The sequence below is a fragment of the Phasianus colchicus genome, chromosome 6, assembly GCF_987193195.1.
Source record: "Phasianus colchicus chromosome 6, bPhaCol1.hap1.1, whole genome shotgun sequence".
Taxonomy (NCBI): domain Eukaryota; kingdom Metazoa; phylum Chordata; class Aves; order Galliformes; family Phasianidae; genus Phasianus; species Phasianus colchicus.
In genome coordinates, this window is record NC_143441.1 from 19690146 (window position 1) to 19711382 (window position 21237).

General features: G+C 42.2%; 1 protein-coding gene and 1 long non-coding RNA gene across 2 annotated transcripts in view; both read left to right on the forward strand.

Annotated features, from left to right (window-relative positions):
- The window catches only part of LOC149917475 (uncharacterized), a 100600-nt gene extending 94459 nt beyond the window's left edge, over nucleotides 1-6141 (forward strand). Inside the window, exon 5 of the long non-coding RNA XR_016467730.1 lies at nucleotides 4215-6141. This is a non-coding gene — a long non-coding RNA (uncharacterized LOC149917475). The remainder of the gene's footprint in view (nucleotides 1-4214) is intronic.
- Nucleotides 6142-6735: 594 nt separating this feature from the next.
- The window catches only part of ANKRD28 (ankyrin repeat domain 28), a 106488-nt gene continuing 91986 nt past the window's right edge, over nucleotides 6736-21237 (forward strand). Inside the window, exon 1 of the mRNA XM_031590171.2 lies at nucleotides 6736-6834. Within this exon, the coding sequence (XP_031446031.1) occupies nucleotides 6808-6834 (27 nt within the window). The 5' untranslated portion in view covers nucleotides 6736-6807. The remainder of the gene's footprint in view (nucleotides 6835-21237) is intronic.

Here is a 21237-nt window from a genome sequence, read left to right on the forward strand (position 1 = left end):
CAGCCAAAATCCCTTTGCCTTGCACAGTATCACCTTTTCAGTAATTACATATGTACCTGTTAACAACAGGCAAAGCAGCCATGGCCCCTTTTGGACAGGAAATGTTCAAGTCTGTACAGAGTGCATCGCTGCTCCCAGAGAGGAGGGTGGTGGCACACTGTATTCAGCTCTGAAGATGTCAATGTTTCTACCAGATGTCAGGGGAAGGCCTTTGGGCTGAGTTTTTTTTTGTTGTTTTTTGTTTTGTCTGTGTGTGAAGGAGCAAAGATACTAGCCAGTAAATTTACTTTTGAGTTAAGTTTTATTTGGAGTTGCAGCCTGTCCAGGCTGGGGAGCCCCCAAAAACGAATCCTCTGGCAGCCCCCATCAGTTAGCACACTTATGAGCAGCACCCAGCACTGCCTAAACCTCTGCATCCTGCACAGCTCCCTCCTGTAAATGCATGCATGGCATGATTGGCAGGTCAGAAACTACTTTTTCCTCTGTGCCTGTACAGGGACACGTACTGACACGGGTTCTCTTCTGCTGGAAGTATGCTACTTTTCTATTTATATAAAGTTACAAAAGAAACTCTTGGCAGGAAATCTCAGCTGTAACACTAATGTGGATAACAAAACTAAAATGAAAAAATCCACATATAGCCAAAACAAAGCAATAAGGAAATAGAAATATTTATACAACCTACAGTTATGTGCAAGTGGGTGTGTCTGAGCGGTATTTCAAACAAGAAGAGGATGCTGCTTAGCACTGCATCCATGGCATGGCTTGTGGAAATTCTCTTCCAAAGTTTGCATTTTTAAGGACATTCAAAATATACCTTGCTGTTATAACACAAACTGTATGATTGCATCACATAATTAATGACAACATAATACATTCATTTTAGACTATTTTATCTATCTGGAAAACCTGCAGTTTAGAAACAAAAACCTAGTGCCTAGGCATGCATTTTCAATACATATTCCTGTTCTGCTCCACCTACTAATGTGAATATGTGCATACAAAAAGTCTTTCTCTAAATCAACACAGGATTGCACAGACCAGTAGCCTGTATGGAACTGTTGCCAAATATGTTACATGGAGCTTTTCCAGTGTTTCAGTTTAATTATAATATTTTAGTGCATATAAATTTAAATTTAGCAAAACCACCTCATGGCAATGTGGAGCTCCACAGTCAGCACTTTAGGGAATATTTGGTGTTAATATCTTCAGGAAGAGAGCTTTAATCACATTCGTTTCAGCCCTGGCTGATCTGTAGGCGATTCCGCTTTTCCAAGGGAAGTATGATACTTTGCTATTTTAAAAAGGCTGCAAAGTAAAGGAAACATCACACCTGCAATATATGTTGGTCTAAATACAATCATAAGTAAGCTTGTAATGTGTTGTACCATGCTGTACAACACAGAGAATGCTTTTATATCACAGAAAGGTCCAACATTCTTCACAAAAACGTAACATGAGTTTTATCCCTAAGATAGAGTTGCCTGATCTTTGTTAAAAGTCTTCGGGTTCTCATTTGTCCTGTTAACATACACACAGTTTATACACCACTTGTTTTTAGTGTAAAGTCTTTGCAGTAGCAAATGCCTTGTGGTACATCATGGTGCCATTCCTAGCAGCAGCTGAGCAGAAAACGTCTTCCTTTTTAAGGCCTGTTTCACAACCAGCCTTCACTTTCCTCTTTCCTCCCAGTCTGGGCAAACACCAGCCATACAGCATGTCCTACAGGTTAAGGACCTCAAAGAGACAGAGAGGGAAAACATACTCAGCAGTAAGGATCCTCAGCAGAAGGTACACTGCCTGCAGCATGCTCTCATTTAGGGCCTGATCTTTGTACCTCCCACCAGAGCATGAACACTTACTCTGGAGCTATAGTGGCAGACCCAGCTATGAAAGAGCTGAAACGCTGCTCTGATTTCATTTGTTGAGGCATATGTTCTAGAGAAGAGCGGGAAGAGGCAAGTTATCAAAGCTTAATTAATAATGAGGTTTTAGGTTTTAATGCATTCTCTCTTTGCACATTGACTGTTGGGTCCAGAGGAGGACTAGGATCAGTACAAATGAAAGTCTTCAGACCAAAGTAACCATACATCAGCCAGACTATGCAACTGCTGCAGCTAACAGGAGTACTAAGGCTTACCTGTGTGACTGTTCCTTATTAATATTTTATACAAATGGAAATCCTTTAACATGAGAATGAAGACAACATGATGAGAACAGGAATAGTGTTGTCTATTAAGATGTGAAGATAAATGCAAACTGTTTGCTTCATTTTCTCTTCTTTGAGTTACAAATCTTTTGCTGTCATGAAAAAGCTTTTCATCTTCCCTGAAATTCATCACTATGGCGTGCAGTTGACAAATATATTCTTCTCAGCAGTGCATTTCCCAGAGACTCCTGTCTTCTGCCTCAAGCACTTTATTCCTTTAGATGATAAAAGTATTTATCTGAGAAAAGTTTACATACATATCTGTGGCTGTAGCCTCACAGATATCATCAAAGTATTGAAAAAATCGTATTTCAAGAGAATAAAACCACATTTTTAAAGACAGATATTCCTTCTGACAGAATCTTTATTCAACAATGGATGTATAGTGATTGTTTTTCCACAGTGAAAAGCTCTCTGCCGAATTTAGGGGTCTGCATATGTATTTTATGAACATAAAAGGTCTATTTAGGTTCTCAATATATTGCAATATGCACTCATATGTGTAGTAGATGCCTACATGAAATGGCAGCATGCAATAAACTATTAGTAGGTGGGAATCTGCATGTCTAGTTGCTGCACTTTTCTTTATATTTGCAGCCTTGAGGGAAATGAGAGTTGAGAAAGTCGACCATGACTTCTGCAACTACGATATTAGTAAAACAAGCTGCTATTCATCTTCATCCATCTTTACCACAGGGGACACATTCCCCATGTATACAGCATCTACTGCTGCGGTACTGAGTGTGAAAGGGGTCCGTGTGAAAGCAGAATCCAAAATCTTCCTCATTTCTGATGGCTCACGTTGTGTTTCATGCATACGGTAGCTCATTTTCAGAATGCTCATTTCAACTGGAGTTTTGGCTATTGGAAAAACTGCCTTTTCCTTTACTCCCCTCCCTCCCATCACTGTCCACTTCAGTGCTTTATAACCAAATATGTAAACTATACACTGGAATCATTTTGCCCACCACTGAAATCGAAACACTTGGAAAGCAAAAACATAAGATATAGTCAGTAATGCATCTATAACCCAATCAGATGAAATTTCGGTATGCAGAAATCCTCTTAACAGAGCAGCTGGCTCAGATATTAGAATTACAAGCACAATCATAAAGTTAAGAGGTTCACATGTTCAGAAACTTCTTGTTCAGAAGTCAGAACCTTCACTTTGCTTCTCATAGGAAAATCAGCATTTCCAACAGAGTTCCTTCTAATACTTTACTAAAGCACTGGTGAAATGCATCTTGGACAACATATCCCTGCACACTTGGAGTCTCCCAGTGAGACTTTCATGATGCTTAAGCTTTAGGCTAGATAGGATGACTGACCAAAACTAATTCATTTGGTGCTTCATTTGAAGTGTTACTCTTAGAAGAACTGGCCAAGCCTGAAAACATAACTTGCAAAATCACAGCCCAATGGGGTTTCCAGCTAGCCAGCAGAGGTACATGTGGCAACAGTGAATTTTGAGGCATTTCATTATATATATATATATATATATATATATATATATATATACATGCACATAAATGTATATTTTGTATATCTCTCAAAGTTTTCCACAAATTGTTCTGTCCTGTCCTGTCCTATCCTATCCCATCCTATCCTAACCTCACTAATGCTAGGTAAATTGATACGAGTGTACAGAGTGCTGATATTGAGAGTATTGAAAGAGTCATCTTGAAATGTGTTGAGTACTAGAAAATATTTGTTTTTTCTTTCTATATCTATGTCCCAGTCAGATTTAGAGGTACAATTTATGTCTTTTTTTTTTTTTTTTTTTTTTTGCTGTTTCTTTGTTTTTTGTTGTATTCATTTTAGCTTTACAACTAATCAGAATTTTATAACTACATTCTCAATGGTGTACAAACTCTTCAGTCATGTCTGGACAGTTTTGAGACATATTATACAATGAAATCATAAGAAGATCTGGGACAAAATTCAGTCTGTATAAAAGTTAGACCCAGGCCAAGGGTCCTTTACACCTTTCTTATGACTTCTTTAGAGTCTACCTTATCCTGCTGAAGAAGATAAAATGAATTTTATGGAGAAAGAAGTTGCCTGTTATTCAAGTGGGAAGAAATCTTAAGCAAACAAGAACTGCAATATGCAAATTCAAACCAAGACAGTTACCCCTGTAAAAATCCATAGTGATGGTAATGTGCAGCATAAAGGTACACCAAGCCCATCCTTCAAATACCCACATTTTCCCAAATAAAATGCAGACAATTACACAATTTCCTGCTACAGTTGCCTCACTATATATATTCCTTATTTTCTGTTTTCTCTCATTTTTACTGGAATTTTCCTTAGAACATGTGACTGGCAGGAGCTTACACTTTTTTAGCAGGCCCCTGCCATTTGCTGAATGTGCCAAGGACACTTGTGTTTGCCCTGCCTTTCTTCGGATATAAAACTGGCACTTTGAGTAAGAAGGGCATAAGAGTTCTCTCCCTTCTGTCTCTGTACCAAACTGAGATGAAATTGCTCAGATGAGCACCTATGAGCATTATGGTGCTTTAGAAATGCCAATCGATGACATTTGATTGATGAGGCCATTATCATATTCAATAATTTTCCATTACAATCTGTAACCATGAAGCCAATGATTCAAAATGTAATCTCTGGGAATTACAAAACCTTGACTGTTTTAGATTTTGATGGATAAAATGTGTCAGATCATGTGTAAAAACCCCTGTGATGATGATCCCAGTATACCATTATAAAGTGAGCATGGCTTCCATTTGAAGGCTTGCCCCTCCTTGTGATGCTGATTCAGGGTCATAAAGATAAATGCATCCTTCCATAGGAAACTATGAAATTATATTGATTTCAGACACACTGTACTGTGTGTAAAAATAAATTTAGCCCTGCTATGATTTAGGAGCAGAGGATAGCCATTGGAGGAGGGCAGTGGCAATCAGGTCTCCTGGCTTCTATTCCTAGCCATGGCGGTGACTCACTCCATGACCTTGTCTCAGCCTGTTGACCTCTGTGCCTGTTTAGCCATGCAGAAGAACAACAAAAAAAAGTAATAAATATCAACTTCACTGGGGCTGAAGCCCTTGGTTAAAAAGAGCTCCGCATACAGGCACTGTTGACAAACTAAATAAGTCATGAATGAGTTTCAGATGAGTTCACAAAACGTCTCCAGTATGAGGTCTCTTCAATGCAATCTCATTATGTATTTCAGCGCAGCACATATGCTCCTATCTTTAAAGCACTGGGTAGTGTTACACACTGCGGGATAAGTTACAGCACAAAGATTTAGCATTAACATTAATGGGAGCTGTCGAAGCCTATTGCACTCTGCTGAAAGCGTGCCCTCAGGAGCGCCGTGCTAATAATTTACAAACCAATTTAAAAGGTGTTGCAGAAAGTTCCAACTTCTGCAGATTTATATTCAGAACGTTGCCAGAAATGTCACGGCTTTCAGCATGTTTGCATATCAGTATTAATAGAATTCTGCAAAACACTCTGCTCGTGTTCCTAAGGTAACCTGTGCAGTTACCTACTCTGTGACCTGTGAAACCAGATCCTTTAAAAACAACATCGGTGAAGTTACCCTGAAATAAGTGAATGAGAAGAGCTCGTTTCTTTAGGACAGCCTGACATTTACCTTCTGAGGTTGTATTTATATTGTTTCTATTGCTCTTAACTCACAGACTATTCTGCGGCACACTAGTAAAGCAGGTGATATTGCTAGTGATATCATGCAACGTGTTTTTGTTCAACCGGGACTGTTTCATGCAGAATAATCGGTCTGAAATCAGCTGGAAACACCGGCGAAGGCAAAAATGGAGACAGAAGCGTTCACACAGGATGCACGTAGTCGCTTTATTACACTTTCTTAGCAACGTTATACTGAAGCGTTCGCGCAGCTCTCACTGATTGGAAGACACGGTCTATTCCGAAGCAACAGAAAAGCCAAGCAACCTCAAACATTTCCATCAGTCTTCTTCAGCAGCGTGCAGTTCCAGAGTTTCTCCCCATCTCTTTGGTCCGTATTTTTGGGAGGGCGACTGAAAGCAACCCCGTGCAGGGCAGGGGCCGCGCCTCTCAGCGCTCCCACAAGAAGGCAGCGCTTTCTTCCCCAGGCAGCACACGACTGCGCCAAGTTCCGGCCCAGCTGCGCCACCAGCCGCAACCCCGCGCGCTGAGAGCCGGGCCGCAGGACGCCGCAAAGACCGCGGCGGCAACGAACCGCGGCACCTCTCGCTATCTTTCCCCTCCAGCCCGCCTCGTCTTTCCCGCCAATCAACGCCGCCCTTACTCCGCCCCGCCTTTTACGAGCCAATCAGAAGCGTCCTTGGTAGCGCGGGCGAGCGGCCGCTTCGCGCGGGGAACTCCCGCGAGGGGAGCGGCGAGGCGGGGCCGTGGGCGGAGCCTCCTCCATCCCCGCCCAGTGGCGGGTCCGCCGCGCGCCGCCGCCCGCGAGGTCTGCGCGAGGCCCCGGGCGCGGGGTGGCGCCGGCGGCCGCGGCGGCGGCGGCGGGCGAGGAGGGGGCGTGGCCGGCACGCGGGGCGGGGCGCGGGGCCGAGCCGTTGGCGGCCGGAGGCGGCGGCGGCGGCGGCGGTTGCGGGAGCGGCGGCCTCGCCATGGTGTTCCTCAAACTCCGCGAGCAGGTGGGTGCGCGGGGCGGCCGCGACGGGCGGGAGGCGGCGCGGCCGCGGGGCGGGGAGCCGTCGCGTGCCGCCGCCGTGGCCGCACCCGTGCCGGCGCCGGGCCTAACAGGTGGCCCTGCCCGCCCCGCCGGGCCGCGCTCCGGGGAGGAGCGCAGCCTCGCTGGCGGCGCGCGGCCGCAGGTGCGGGGTTACCCGGCCGGGGGCACCTGCCCGCCCCGCGCGGCTTTGTTCGGCCGGCGCCCGTCGCCCCCTCCTTTGTTCGCCCGCCGCTCCGAGCCCCCGAAGCGGCGGGCGCCGCTCGGCGCCCCGTCCCACCTATTGTCTGCGGCGCGGTGCGATACAAAGGTGGGAGGGTCCGCCCGCTCCCCGCGCCGCCACGCGTGCTGCACGCGCCGCGCCGGGCCCCGGGACGCCGTTCTCGCGCCGCAGCCCCGGAGCGCGGCGCGCGACTTGCGGGGCCGCGTCACTGCGCCCGCCGGCACACCTGTGCCTCACGCCGCGCGGGGCTCGGCAAGGTGCGGTCGGGGCTCCGTGCTCTTGAAAGCAGGGGCTGCCTGCTGCGCGTGGCCGGAGCTCCGTCTATGAATGAACTGTGTTGCGCGCTGGAAACGCGCGCAGCGTTTTTGCTAGGTTTCTCTTTGTGACTGAGTGCAGCTTTCCTACGGAAGGCGGTGCGCTGAAATGAGCGCTGCTCATCTCGGCTGTGAAATGAGCCCTTCTGTCCAACCCGAGCGCTACGGCTGCTCTGCAAGTAGCCCTTACGGAATAAGCAGCCAAACCTACACCGTCCGTGTGTTAATGTGACCACGCCGTGCTTCAGAACTTTCCTTTGGGGAAGGATTCTATATTACTGACTGCTGGAACCGCTGCGCTGACGGTCACACGTTTCAGGTTTTTAGTTTCTACCACAATGCATGGTTACTCTGGAAATGCTAGGTGGGTCTGTAGAGGTGCGTGGTGTGTTAGGAAGTGCTCTGTCACTTAGAGGGCTGGAAGGTAAAAGCAGGAAGGAGGGAGGAGAGTGCTGGTCTTAAAGGGGGAGTGGTTGTTGCAGCAGCTGGATTGCTGCTGAGCTCCTTGAGTCAGTGACTGCAGACCAGAAGCTGTTAAACGTGGCAGGAGTTAACAATACTGAAAGATTACAGTAAGGATACGGTGTTTCTTCCACATAAGGGGTTTATGAAGTGACTGTCAGCTTATTTGTATTGTTGCTAATTTTTAACTCTTTATTTTGGATAGAGAACTTCAGTTTCAAGTATGTTGAATCGACTGTTTGTTTTCTTAAGAATTATTAGGCATCACATTAAAGTGAAGTTTTTCTGCTTTGCTGATTGCAGAGAGTTCCTCCAGGTCAGAGTTGTAGTGCAGTGTGCTGCAGAATGTCTTGGCATCAGGATTAATGCTGCACTAAGATGCTAACACCTCCTGCTCTGCTAAAAGCCAGCCTGGGTACTATGTGAAAGCTAAGGAGTTTATCTTCAGTGCTCCTTGTTTACTTGAAGCATGTACTCCATACTGTTGTGTTGATTTAGAATAAAGGAAAATGTCACGTGTGTTTGTAGTCTGTGAGTCTTTCCTTCAGCAGTGGCTGTTTGCTGGGACAGTGTAAAGGCTGCCCTGGTGTTGGCAGCATTCGGCTAGTACAAAGCACAGAGGTGACTGGCAAACTTCCTCCTACAGCAGGTTAATAACTGTCTACTAAATAAACTGTTACTGTTGTGGAATTCTCAAGACTACTTTTTTTTTTTTTTTTTCTCAAATCAACATCAACTTGTTGGTTTTGTTCTTTGATGGTCAAGAAGTGCTTTGCATTACTTATTTCAGTGTCAGGATTTTTGCTGGGGATGGGCAGACTTAGGGCATACAATCAGCTAGATATTTTCTTGCACTTAGTTGAGAGTAAGACACTGCAAGTCAGTGCAAAAGCAGTGCTAGAGAACTTGTGGTGAGGTGAGGAATGCTCTTTCCAAGATGAGCTCACAGGATGAAATCCCTGTTCTACTTGGAGTTAATTTAATTGACTTAATACCCTGATAAACAAGACTTTGATCCTAGAGATGCTTAATGTCTTTGTGAAAGTCAAATATTTGGTTATCTTTGGAGGGTTTGATACAGTTAACTTTGAGAATAAAAGCTTTCTGTGCGCTGAGTGAGCCTTGGGTTCAGAAAGCAGCCTGCATTCTCTCCAGGTTTGTTGCTGCCTGAGCTTTCCTTCTTTTGGATCTTATGAGCTGGGAGTGTTTCTCTGACTTTGGAAGTAATTTCTGAGGTGGCTTGTTTGCTTTCAAGTGATGTTGTTATCAAAAAACCCATAAGCCATAGCTGCAAACACTTAGGCGAAGCTAACTTGAAATGCATTGAGCAAAGTTTGCGCCTGTAATGCTCAGCAGCAAACAGTTTAACTCTCAGATAGAAAAGGCAATCATTATCAAACTTGGACGCTGCTCTCACGGCTCCTGGTTTGCTGTGCAGTGTCAGACACGTAGCAACAGATGAAGTAGATGTACAAAGTTCTGTCAGCTCAGGGTGAGCTGCTCAAGGTAGAGTTGAAAATGCAGTGAGTACGTTGTGATTAGGGTGTTTTCTCTTCGGTTTCTTTGTCTTCGTATTGTCTTCATTGGTGCTTGCATACCAGATTCTTTTAAGTGTGAAGCTGCTCTAACTACTAAAATGGCAAATGACAGAGATGAAGGCTATAAGGAAAGTTGTGTCTTATCCCAAAGCTTTGCAGCTCACTGATGTTTTATCACATCTTTTGGGGAAGGGAGCAGAAGTGACTTGCCTTTGAGTCTTCCTAATGGTGTGCCTTGATCTCTTGTATAAAAGCCCTGTCAGCCCTGCACAGCTGCTCCTGCATCCTCATGTTGCGTTACTCAGTCACACTGCATAGGTGTGTTAATGCTTTCCCACCACAGGTAAATTCTAGCTGATTTTTTTTCTTTAATATTGCCACTGTTTGTGATGAAAGTAATTGGATGCAACGTCATTTCAGTTCTTAAACTTTTTTTTTCCTTTTAGTTTTAATGATGTGTTTCTCTTTTTCCATGGATTCTAAATATGTGATAGGAAGTAATCTTGTAATAGTGGGCATTCAAAACGAATATATGTGGGACTTCTGCGTACAACTACTGCTGTGTGCTTGAGGAGATGCTTTTATTCCTGTAAGTCAGATGTGAGTGGAAGGAATCAGAGTATGAACACGAACTGCATGAGGATATTAGTGACCACTTATCTTGAAAAGTCCTTGAACACTGAGAGTACTGACTTCTTTATGGCTCACTTATATCTTTCTCTTAGCTAAGATGGATCTCATTCAATTGGCAGTTGAACAAATGTTTGCAGTGTCATAGTGAACGCTCTGAATGCCTCTATGGTTGCTATTTTCATTACTGCCAGCGTCTTTTGGAGTTCATGCCAAGAATAAATGTCCCAAGTAGTTCCTTGTTACACGGAGGGGAGGAATGGTCTCCTGTGGTGATGAAAGGAGCTGCAACTGGAGATCAGACGTGGTGGGGAGTGGAGCTGCCTGGTATTGCTCTACGAATTCTGTTAAGGCATAGATAAATGAGATATTTGTTTACATTACTTGTAGGAGTTTGATTCAGATTAGAACGTTCTTTAAACCATTACTTCTGAGAGTCTTTTGGAAAGACAGAACTGGTCTTCGCACCTTTTCTATTCTCTCTCATAAGTTCTTCCTAAAACTTGTGCTAATCTGCTCTAACATCATACAGGGTAAACTGGGAAGTTGTGGTACTTATCAGGATACCTTATGCTGACTGCTAATTCTTGTGTTCCCAGGTTATGAACTCGCATGTATGGAAAAGATAAGTTTCTTTAATTGGTGGGAAACTTTGAGTAACTGGAACTCAATTTATCTTGTTATTCAAAGCAATTACTAGCTGTTACACTAGGATGTGCTGAGAGAAGCTGGTTTACAGTTGGTTCATTTTAAGGGATCAGATTCCTTGAAGATAACTTGGGCCCTTCTGACTCGTGAACAAGCAGTTCTTCTCAGTGAAGAAAATAAACTTTAAAAAAAAAAAAAAGGTTGGTGAGAAACAAAGCAAGCCTTGATTCTGCGGTCTGATCCTTGTGGCAGATCCTGTTAGCTCGGTGGCTTTCTGTGAGGGTATAAAGGTCTATTCATGTAGATTGCATCAAAGGTTTGTGATCGTTACTTGGAGGCTAATGTCAGTGGGAAAAAATGAGGGAAATGTCCTCTGCCTGTGAAGAAGTAACTTTTGTTTGTGTGAAAGTTGATGTTCCCTCTTGGAAGCTGAGCACTGCTGACACCCTGTTGTCTGCTGTGGATTGTTACATTCCCAAATTTCTGCCCTTGTTTCTGTTCACTGAAATGGACTGTGGATCAAGATGACTCTGAAATTAAATATCTGTGGTACCATGCGCTCCATATCCTCTACTTCATCTTTTGGCAGCTACCTTGTTTTTCAGCTGCTATATACCTTTTATTTATTTATTTTTCATTCAGCTGGGCCTTTCTGAGGTCAAACTAATATTTGATCATTTGTTTCCTTGCTCCTGCCAACTTTTTATTTTGTTCTTACCTCTGTTCCTCTACTCCTATTTCTGGCAATTGAGTGGGAGACTCGTTGCCTTAGTTACAGTGACTAACCATTTCAAAGTTATTTATAATGTTTGTGTTTAAGTACCGTATATCATAATACAAATCACATACTTCAATAAAAAAATAAACAGAGCAGTCCTTTGCTAAATGCTTATGGTGTTGATTCTTGGGATGATGCTGTCTTTCTTTGTTGGGGATTGAGGACAAATTGTAATCTGGCATTTGAAGATATATCTGAAATGAGGTGTCTCGGTGCTATCTTTTGTGCAAATGAGGACAGAATCTTAGTACTTATGGTCCAAAACATCAGGGTCTGTTATTATATTCCTTGCAGTGACACTAGCATGCTTGCCAGGCAATGGGAATATACCTGTTAACCCTGTTAGTTTGGCTGTGGTTGCTGAGCTATAGAGAAATACAGCTCTGACATGTTTCAGCACAAAAAACAGCTCTAATGCAAGGGTGGTGGTACTGTGTAAGTAGTTGGGAGAGAAAGGATGATGAGGCTGCTGCAGCCAGCTGGGTGGGTGTAGAGAGAGAGAGAGAAAGGAAACATGGGCAGTGATGGGCAAAATAGTTGGTGTGCAGCATTCCTGCAGACTGGGGAACTGCTTGTTAGATGAAGCAGCTAATGACTTCCATGACAGTGTGAAATCTTCTTTATTGTGGATTTAATGTAATCTTAGATTTTCACTTATTATTACATTAAGTAGTCACAGCTACAAACGTGCTGGTCCATATATGAATTGAGTGAAGTAGAATGCTGTATGCATGACTAAAGCCCATCAGTTTAGGGCAGCCTGGACACGTAAAAGTTTTTCTCACTGAATTATATTTGAATTTGAGAGTTGTAAAACAAAGATCTGTGTTTTGTTAAAAGTGAGGGTTTGGGGTAAAACAAAACAATAACAAAAAACCCTTTTACTTATGATTGTGTTGATAAACTTCAGAACCATATTTACTGGAGTGGGGGAAACAAGCTTTCCTGTGGCTGGGCAGTAAGATAATGCCTCTTCATTGTCAACTGATTCTTACTAAGCCGGTTTGTATGGTTCAGTCCATTTCAGTGCCTTGAACTGCAGTGAAGCTGTCCTAAATGCTTCACGTTTCCTTACTCTGAAATAGCAAACTGTCACTTAATGGCCTTCCTAACTCCAGTGGCTTGCAAGTTAATGTTGATCATTCTGTAGTCATGCTTGAAGTTCAGGTTCAGTCTTGTTCTGCAGTGAAATCTTATTTCATTTTGGTTTGCTGCAGAGAAGGAAGTGAGAGTCCATCTGGATTTAATAAATGATGATAGTACCTTAATGAATGAAGAGGAGGGGACACAAGCAAGCAGAGCAAAATGAGAACGAACTTGCAGTAGTTAGAGCTCTGAGGCCAAAAGAAACCATTTCTGAGCTTACAGAACTTTTAGCAACCATGAAGATTTTGTTGTGAGTCCTCTACATGTTGGTACCTCTAATGAGGAGGGAGTTGATCCTTCCTTTCAGGAGCCAGTCATTGAGTGGCAGGCAGCACAAGAGCCCAGGGATCTGCTCATACATGAAAGAACCACTTGACAGTAGAACTGGGAGGAAAAAAGAATGCTTTCAGGAAGTTCTGTAGTTATTTATATGCTGATGTAATCTGTAACTAATTCATAATGTAGTCATTTAAGCCCATCACTGCAGACTTTGTTTTGTGTAATGCTGGAGTAATTGATGTTCTGTCTTTTCCTTTCCTGTCTCATCTCTAGGTCATCTGTTTCTGTCTGTTGCTCTTGATGGTAGGTGTGGGGTCCATGGAAGGTCTGTCTGTCTGTCCATCCTGGGCACTTAATGTCTTTGTCCTTCCTCATATCTTTGTAGGGTGTCTTCCTTTTTCTGTACCACTATTAAAACTTCATTATCTCACCAGTGTCACCTCACACAGCATTGTTGGTAGGAAGAAAAGCAAAAGGATGACCTTATTTTTCTGGCTATATTATTACACATTGTTTTAAATTAGTAGAGTGTCCCAAGTCACCGTATGAGTAGACTTTAGAAATAGCATGTTACTGTAATTCCCTGTGCCTTGTCTCTTGATCCGTTCCTTTGTAACAGCAGACTTCTGTACAATTCTTGCTGTACTTGCTAAAAATGTGAAGATCAATAGAAAGAGTTATTAAGCTTAATATTGTGATGCTGTGCAATCTCTTTGCCAAATTAGACCTCTATATTGATACTGATAGCTTTCATTTCTTTCTTGTTTTTTTTTGTTTTTTTTTTTTTGCTCCCATCTCAGTTCCAGGAGCAGTATTTTGTCATACAGCACTACCCTTTCTGTTGCATTTTTGAATAGTGTTCTTTCATTTGTGGAAATAGTTTTCCCACAAATATTAAGGAGGACTTGTAGAAGAACTGTTTATCTTCTCACTTCCTTGACACCTGCAAGGTTGTAAATGCTGTTACTGACTTGCATCATTCCTGATCCAGTAGAAACCAGCTGGCTCATTTATTCCTTGCACTCCTACCCCAAGATGTTTTCTATTTCTTTCCATCCCTGGCACCTCTTGGGTCACTGACTGAGAGGCCAGTTAAAATACATTAAGTAACATTTATGTTCTCTTTACCAGAAGTTTAACTAATTATTGTTAACTAATTATTGTTACCTCCATCAGAGGTGTAAATAAACTAATCTTCTCCAGAGGGAAGAGAGCTTGAGAGAGGAGTTCTTTGAGTATCTTCGTAAGAACAGTAAAAAGAAATTTGAAGAAGGATTTGTAAAACACTGGAGAGCAAGGAGGAGAACAATGATTGGGACCTGATGTTGTCAGTACTTGAGAACAGCCAAGCTATTCTCCTGATATATTTGCGAGCTCTATTATGATTATCTGGAAACCACCAGGTCACCTGTCCTTTGGAGCTCCGTTTGCAGTGATTTCAAGACATTGGTTCCTTTTTTCTGCTTGTTGCACCTCTTTACACTGCAGAAAGGAGACTCTCCCTGCCTTTAATTGTGAACTATCACTGTGAATGATCTCAGGATATGAGGAAGAAGGCTTTCTACTGTTTTTTTCCATAACAAGAAATGTGGAAAATGGTTTTGAGTCAAGTTTATCGAATTTGTACTTTTAGAAGGGTAAATATAGCTACATGCAGCCCTGTCTTATTTTTGTAACACTTAACAAGGCACAATTACTTGAAAAATGGTATCTTTCATAGTTTACATTTCAGCAGTTAAATTGCAAGTTTTCCTGGAAGCTCAGTAAAATTCCTGCAACATTACATTTGTGTTAAAACAGTTTTAGTAATCATTAAAGTATGACGTGTATTTCATAGGTTATTAAAGAATAACTACCAGCATCTAAACAGAAGTGCCATAATTCCTGATTCTGCACCCACAGGTAGTTGCAACATTTTGTAAAAACATCAGCCTGACAGTTAAAAGTGTTCATTCCATTTCAGTATTTCAGCCTAAGCCATACCTGTGGGGTGCATTGCAAGGACTGAAGAAATGACTGTAGGCATTTAGGATATCTCACTGGCTTCCTGTCTCAGCACCTGACCCTTGGCCTGGGGGAGCACTGAGATACATTTCCTTCTATAAAGTTCTTCCACGGAACTTACATAAGGGGAAGAAATAGTATCTGTGAGAGTGCTGGGAAGAATGGCAGTGCCAGCAGTGTCTGGGAACAGCCACCTGCCATCCTGGTGTTAGCAGCTCCACCTCCTGCTCACTGGAGGTGTCACAAAGTCACGTTGGAGCTGCCGCTGTGGAGAGACCTGGCTGTGTGCCCCTCCGAGTGACCGTGAGCAGAAATAAATCCCCTGGGCATGGAGCTGCGTCGTGCAGCAAGTCAGTGACAGTTGGAGGAACCCAAAGATGGAATGGAGGTGTCTGTGGAAAGATCTCTGCTTCATTGCAGACCTCTGAGCTGTAGGAGTGTCCTTAGGGTCTTTGCTTTTTCTTTGTTTAAATATATGATGGCTACAGTGCCTGTGAACGTTTTCCTTATGTTGTTTGACACCACTTGCTCAAGTACAATGGGCAATTGAATTAAAAAAAAAAAAAAAGTAGAATTGTGGGAATTTCATTAGCTGCTGTAGGAGCTGAGCACGGCATGGGTGTGAAGCAGTGCAGTGTCACAAAGTGCCTGTTCAAATGTCCTGGCTCTCACCTGGGCACCATGCATTGGGTGACTGCAGAGCAAGTGGTGTTTGGTTGTCCACCATTTGTCTTTCTGCTGACATAAACAACAAAAACGAGCAGTGCCAAGCAGGGCTCAGCACAGACAAGAAACATGAGGATGTTTTTGCTTATAGAATCATAAAATAGCTTGGGTTTGGGAGGGACCTTAGAGTCCATCTGGTTCAGGGCCCCATCCAACCTGGCCTTGAGTGCCTTTAGGGATGGGGCATCCACAGCTTTTCTGGGCAGCTGTGCCAGTGTCTTACTGCCCACTTATTTCTAATATCTAATCTAAATTTCCCCTCTTTTTGTTTAAAGCCATTCCCTCTCATCCTATCACTCTCAGACAGCATAAAAAAATTGTTTTCTCTCCTGTTTATAATAGGCTTCCTTCAAGTACTGGAAGGCCTCAGTGAGGACTTCCCTCAGCCTTCTCTTCTCCAGGCTGAACAAGCCCAGCTCCCTCAGCCTGTCTCTGTAGGAGAGGTGTTCCAGCCCTCTGATCATCCTCGTGGCCATTAACAGCCCAGACTGCTAATTATGTAGCTTGGAAATTATCTACCAACATCTTCAGGTGACAGATAAGAGAAGGAAATCAGATGCTTGCTGGTGTAGGGAAGGACTTTGTGATACGTGGCAGGGAGGAATGGAATACATTGCTTGAATGAAGCCTAATATTTAAAGCTGGGTGAAAGGAAAAGAATTTCCTAATTTAGGTGAAATGTAATGACGTGCTTCTCCCTAGTTTGCTACTTTTTCTCTCCTGTTAGCAAAGTCTCTAACAATAATGATTGAAACTTGCTGGCTTCTAATCTCTTCCCAAAGGCTATGGTTTGATGTTTGGTTGCAGCTGAGCTTAAGCAGTTGCCTGTTCTTCTCCTCTACAAAGTGGTGAGAAGGAAAGAGAGGGACTAATTGCCTTGGTTAGCATATGACTGCAGAGTTGTTCCTCGAAAGTCTTCCTGAGGAGGAGGGTTGTTTAGGCTCAGGTAAACGCTTGGAGTGGGGGTCTGCCTTTGACCTCTCTGTCAGTGTGACTTTGATGCTATTGACACCTCTTAAAATGTGATCTGAAACTCACCAGTGTACTTAATTTTCTTGTCTGGTTCTTGATTGTTTTGGGGTTTGTGCTTGGTTGTGAATTCCTCTACAATGGTGAGAGAATGTGAGGTCTTAAGAGTACCTTGTTTATAACTAGCATGTTGACTCTAACACTGACTCTGAACACACTGACAGAAGAAACCTATTTGTTTACCACGCGTGCTACCTTGCAGTGCCTTCGGCATTTCCCCATCTCCTGTATGACAACTGCATGTCATTGTGCTTGCAGCTTTTTGTCGTTGTTTTCTTCCCTCCGCTCCTCCCCCCCAGTTCCTCTCTCTTTACACTCGTTGTGTCTTCTCCTGTTTGTAGTTTAACAGCTGAAGCCCAGAAAGCTTATATCAGCAAGGCTTTCTTTTTCCCTCCATTTCTTCTTGGAATGTTACAGAATTGTTTCAGGTAACTGGACTACCTGAACAAATGTACACCAAAGGTAGGCTGAATTTGCTGCATCCTTTTCCCTCACAGAAACATGTATGGACAGAAAGCCCTTCAGCTTCTATCCTTCCTTCTGTGCTTCTGTGTGTGCAGCTCTGCTAATTCTTGGACACTGTCCAGTGACAGCTTTGAGTCATGCCTGTTGTGACTAGTGATTCCCATATCTCCCCTCACAGGGATATATACTTAGAGTACGGGAATATCAAGTCAAAAAATGTGCTGCTAGAAAAATGAGTAAGTTGAGATAAGCTAAATTAGCAACTGGTCACTTCTCTACAAATAATCAATAAAGCTAAGTTGCATGTTAGGATTAAGAATAAATGGAAGTATTCTGTAATGGAAGATTTTTTTTTTTAATCTATCAAAAATGAAAATATAAAATGGTAACTGAACTTGTTTTGTATTTTAGATCTCATCTACTATATGGTTGTGTGAATATCACAATGTAAGTGAACTGGTTGCTTAAGTATTTTTATCAGCAACAAAGAAAGAGAGCATTTAAGATCGCCATTTTTGAAAACCTTACCACGATGGGCAGTTCCTCACTTCATTCCATTTCCCAATTTGATCCCAGTGCAGAGTTGTTTAGTTCAGTCGATTGTAGATGAGGCTGGTCATGCATTTGTTTAAACATCTCGTTTAATGTTACGAAATAAACAGTGATGAAACTACAAAATATAGGAAAAAATGGGTGCATACTTTGACTATGATAATGCATTGGGAATAATTACCTTGGAAATAAAGTTGCACTTAATGATCTCTGCCAGAAATTGTTGTCAACATAACACCCATGTGCTTGGTATGAAGTATCTAAGTTTTTTGGGAGGCTAAAAACCAGAATTTGTAAGATGCAAGCCAGAGCTCTTAGGCTTCCTCACTTTTCTTTGATACTAAAAAAAGAAAAATAAGACATATTGAAGGTTAGATTATATTCTCTGCTTCATACTTGTTCTTTAAACTGCTCATCAGCGCCATTTTAAAAATGTAAATGTTTACTTTAGCTTAAAAATATTAGTGTGCCAATCAGGGGCTGCTCCAGGAGTGGGCCAGCTGTCTGTGCTGTGGGTTCTGGAAGGGACAACTGGAGGAGAGTACCAGCACCATCAGCCCTGCTCCTGTAGGAGTCAGAAACCCCCATCAGTGCCATAGAAGGGTAAAACATGAGCAGATGAACACAGGGATGCAGGAAGAGAGAACTGAGATTGGCAGGCATTTAATAAAGAAGTGTTTTGCGGAGTTTTGTGGGTAATGTGATGTTTAAGAAGTCTTGCCTAAGAATCTCGGTGCAAATTCTCCTAGATTTGATAAGAGAGTGTGAGGATAGCATAATTTGAGAAAAATGTTTGTTATACTCAAATAAATGGAAGCTACTGAATCTATGCAAAGTATAGAGAATATTTGTGTTACGGGACTATTCACGTAAAAACTAGTTCCAACATTACAAATGACATTTGTGGTAAAAATTTTTGCTAATCTGTACTTAATGTCCCATATTTTACCAGATACAGAGTACTTTCTGTTGTGCTTTTGTATAAGATTGTACAAGGGTTCTTGATGATAAGACTAGACAAAAGGTTAATCTGTTTTCAGTGTGGTTTACTGGCTTGGATTGTGGGAATGTTGAGGGAGTGTTCTGCTTGAGGATGTAAAGAACAGGACAAGGCAAACTTCTAATTTAAAAGTTACATTCAGAAAATACACGGATATAAGCTATTAAGACCTAAAAATAGTATTCAAGCTATTCAAAAATAATATTGAAGTCGTGTTTATTTGCTGCCAAAAAGTTGAATGTGAAGTGCTTTTCTGTCAGAAATCATGAGGTAAGCCCTTAAAGCAAGTCAGAGGGAGTTAGCAGTTTGAAACTAGCACTAGAGAACAGTAGTCTCTTGGAACAAATTGTGTTTTATTTACAATAATTCATCTTACTCAGTTATTTGTGCATTGAAAACCAGAAGCTGAGGCAGTGAGAAGTTTGTCTTATAAAGCAAAGGCTGACAGAGTCGTGCTAATCCTAAAACTTTGATGAACTTGATCACCAACCACAAGTGGTAACAACTCTAACATAACAACTCTGTAGTATTTCCTTCATACAACAACTGCTCAAATCAGGATGTTTTTGGAAACTTCTTAATTATTGGCCTGCATAACTGAAATGACTTCAAATGTTTATTTTAACTTCATGTATTTATTAAATGCCCTGATAAAATCATAAATTAAGAAGTATAGTGCAAGTAATAAAGGCTAAGTAATTACCACATCTTAGCTGTTATTAAATGTTATTTAAACACATCCAAAAAGCAAAACTACAAAACAGGATGTTCACTGTGGCCTGCTACCACTTTTCCAACACGTTTCCACCTGTGTTTAGATGAAAGGCAGACCCAGTCAGACCAATCTGCTGTCTTGCTCTGATGAAGTGTCGGCATTAAAGAGGTAAGCCTGGGCAGTGAAGGAGGCGGTGTGTTCTTCCCTCCGCAAGTACGTAGTCATAACTTCTTGCCTCCTCCTCGTGGATGGATTGAAGCTCTCTAGGACTGAGGGCAGAGAAATTATTGCAGCATTGCTTCACTGCTGCAGTGAGGTGTGGTGCATTCACTGGAATATTCATTTAGTAGGTTTCTTCTTTGGTCTCTGACTTAGGTAGTAGTCACCTTTTGGTTCTGTGTTCAGAAGGTCTTATTTTTTTCCCAGTCTTGCTCTCCACCCCTGAAGAACTGAAAACCTTGAATTTGCATGTGGCACAATTCTCTTTGGGTTAATGTCTGTCAAGTTAAAATCCAACTGCACCTAGGTTTTTGGAGATAATCAAATGTACTTTGGAAGTGAATTCTGCTCAGTTAACAAAATAAGTTAACTATAAATGAGCAAGGTCTTACATTGCTTTAAGTAGTCTGCTGTGTGTTGATTGCATTAGTTAGTTTGAAACTTTTCTTAGGGATTTCTTGGGTCCACCCACCATGCAGGTGGACTTTGTAGCAATATCTCTTCACATCCCGTTTGGTATCTTAAAAAAATATTTTTTTATTTGCTTTACAAAGATTCATTTTTCCTGTAATGGCCGCAGGAGCTATTATGTCCAGCAGTCCTCTGAGCAGAAAAAGATGAGCAGCTCCTGGCAGAGGCACCAGTCTTGCTCCCCATTGCAGGCTGCACTGATGTGGTGAATCAGCTCTGGCACTTGTGTGTGGTAGGTGACAGCTCCAGTTTTCCTCTTACATTTCTGTGGAAGTGACAGTCATGATTTAAGCATTGGCAGGGTGCAGTTAAAGGTAACGTTTGGCTGTTGGACTGTGCCTCCTGTCCAAGCAACTGTTTTTTTGTTTGTTTGTTTGTTTGTTGAGGAAAAAACTCATGGATGGGAATATTCTCAGCACTACCCACTGGATCACACTGTACTGAGTAATGTAAGTCATACATTTTGCTCAGATGTTTCATCTGTCATTGGCTGGTTTGGACTTCTGAGGTGGAGTGCTGCTACATCCGTACTCTGCAAATGTGCCTCTGGATCTGCTGATCTGCTCTTTGTTAGAGCTTGAATTTCAGGGAAACTAAAAGCTGTAGATCATTGAGCTGTATCAGGATCTTATGTGGTTAATTCAGTTAAATTTACTTGGAAGAGTGTGTTGATTTTGACTTCTTGTATCCCACCTTAAAGCCATGTTTTTGTCCTATAGCAGTAGCCTGTAGGCAGATAAGAATGAAAAAGCATGTGCATTCACAGTGCTGGAAATGTTTATGCAAAATTGCAGACTCAGAGTCTCTTCAAATTGCTGCTTATTCCACAGATTCTGTCTTTTTTTTTTTCCCCCACTGCTTTTCTAAATGACTTTTTGAAGATGTAGCCAATAGGATTCAGAAGGCTCTGGCCTGGGTGGTAGAGAAATCACTGTGAAGATCTGTTATTCAGTGCATCATAACACTTCCTCATTGAAGACTGAGTGAGGCCGTCTGGATGCACTTTTATATTGGCTTTAAAAATTTACTCTAAAAATACTCTTTTAAAGTTTATTACTTTCCTTTGAGGGTGGTGGTGAGTTAACAGACAACTCCAAAGAAGTTTTGCCTATGATCTTTTTGTTCCTGTTACATAGTTTTTTTTGTTTGAAATAGAATCTGTTTTATCA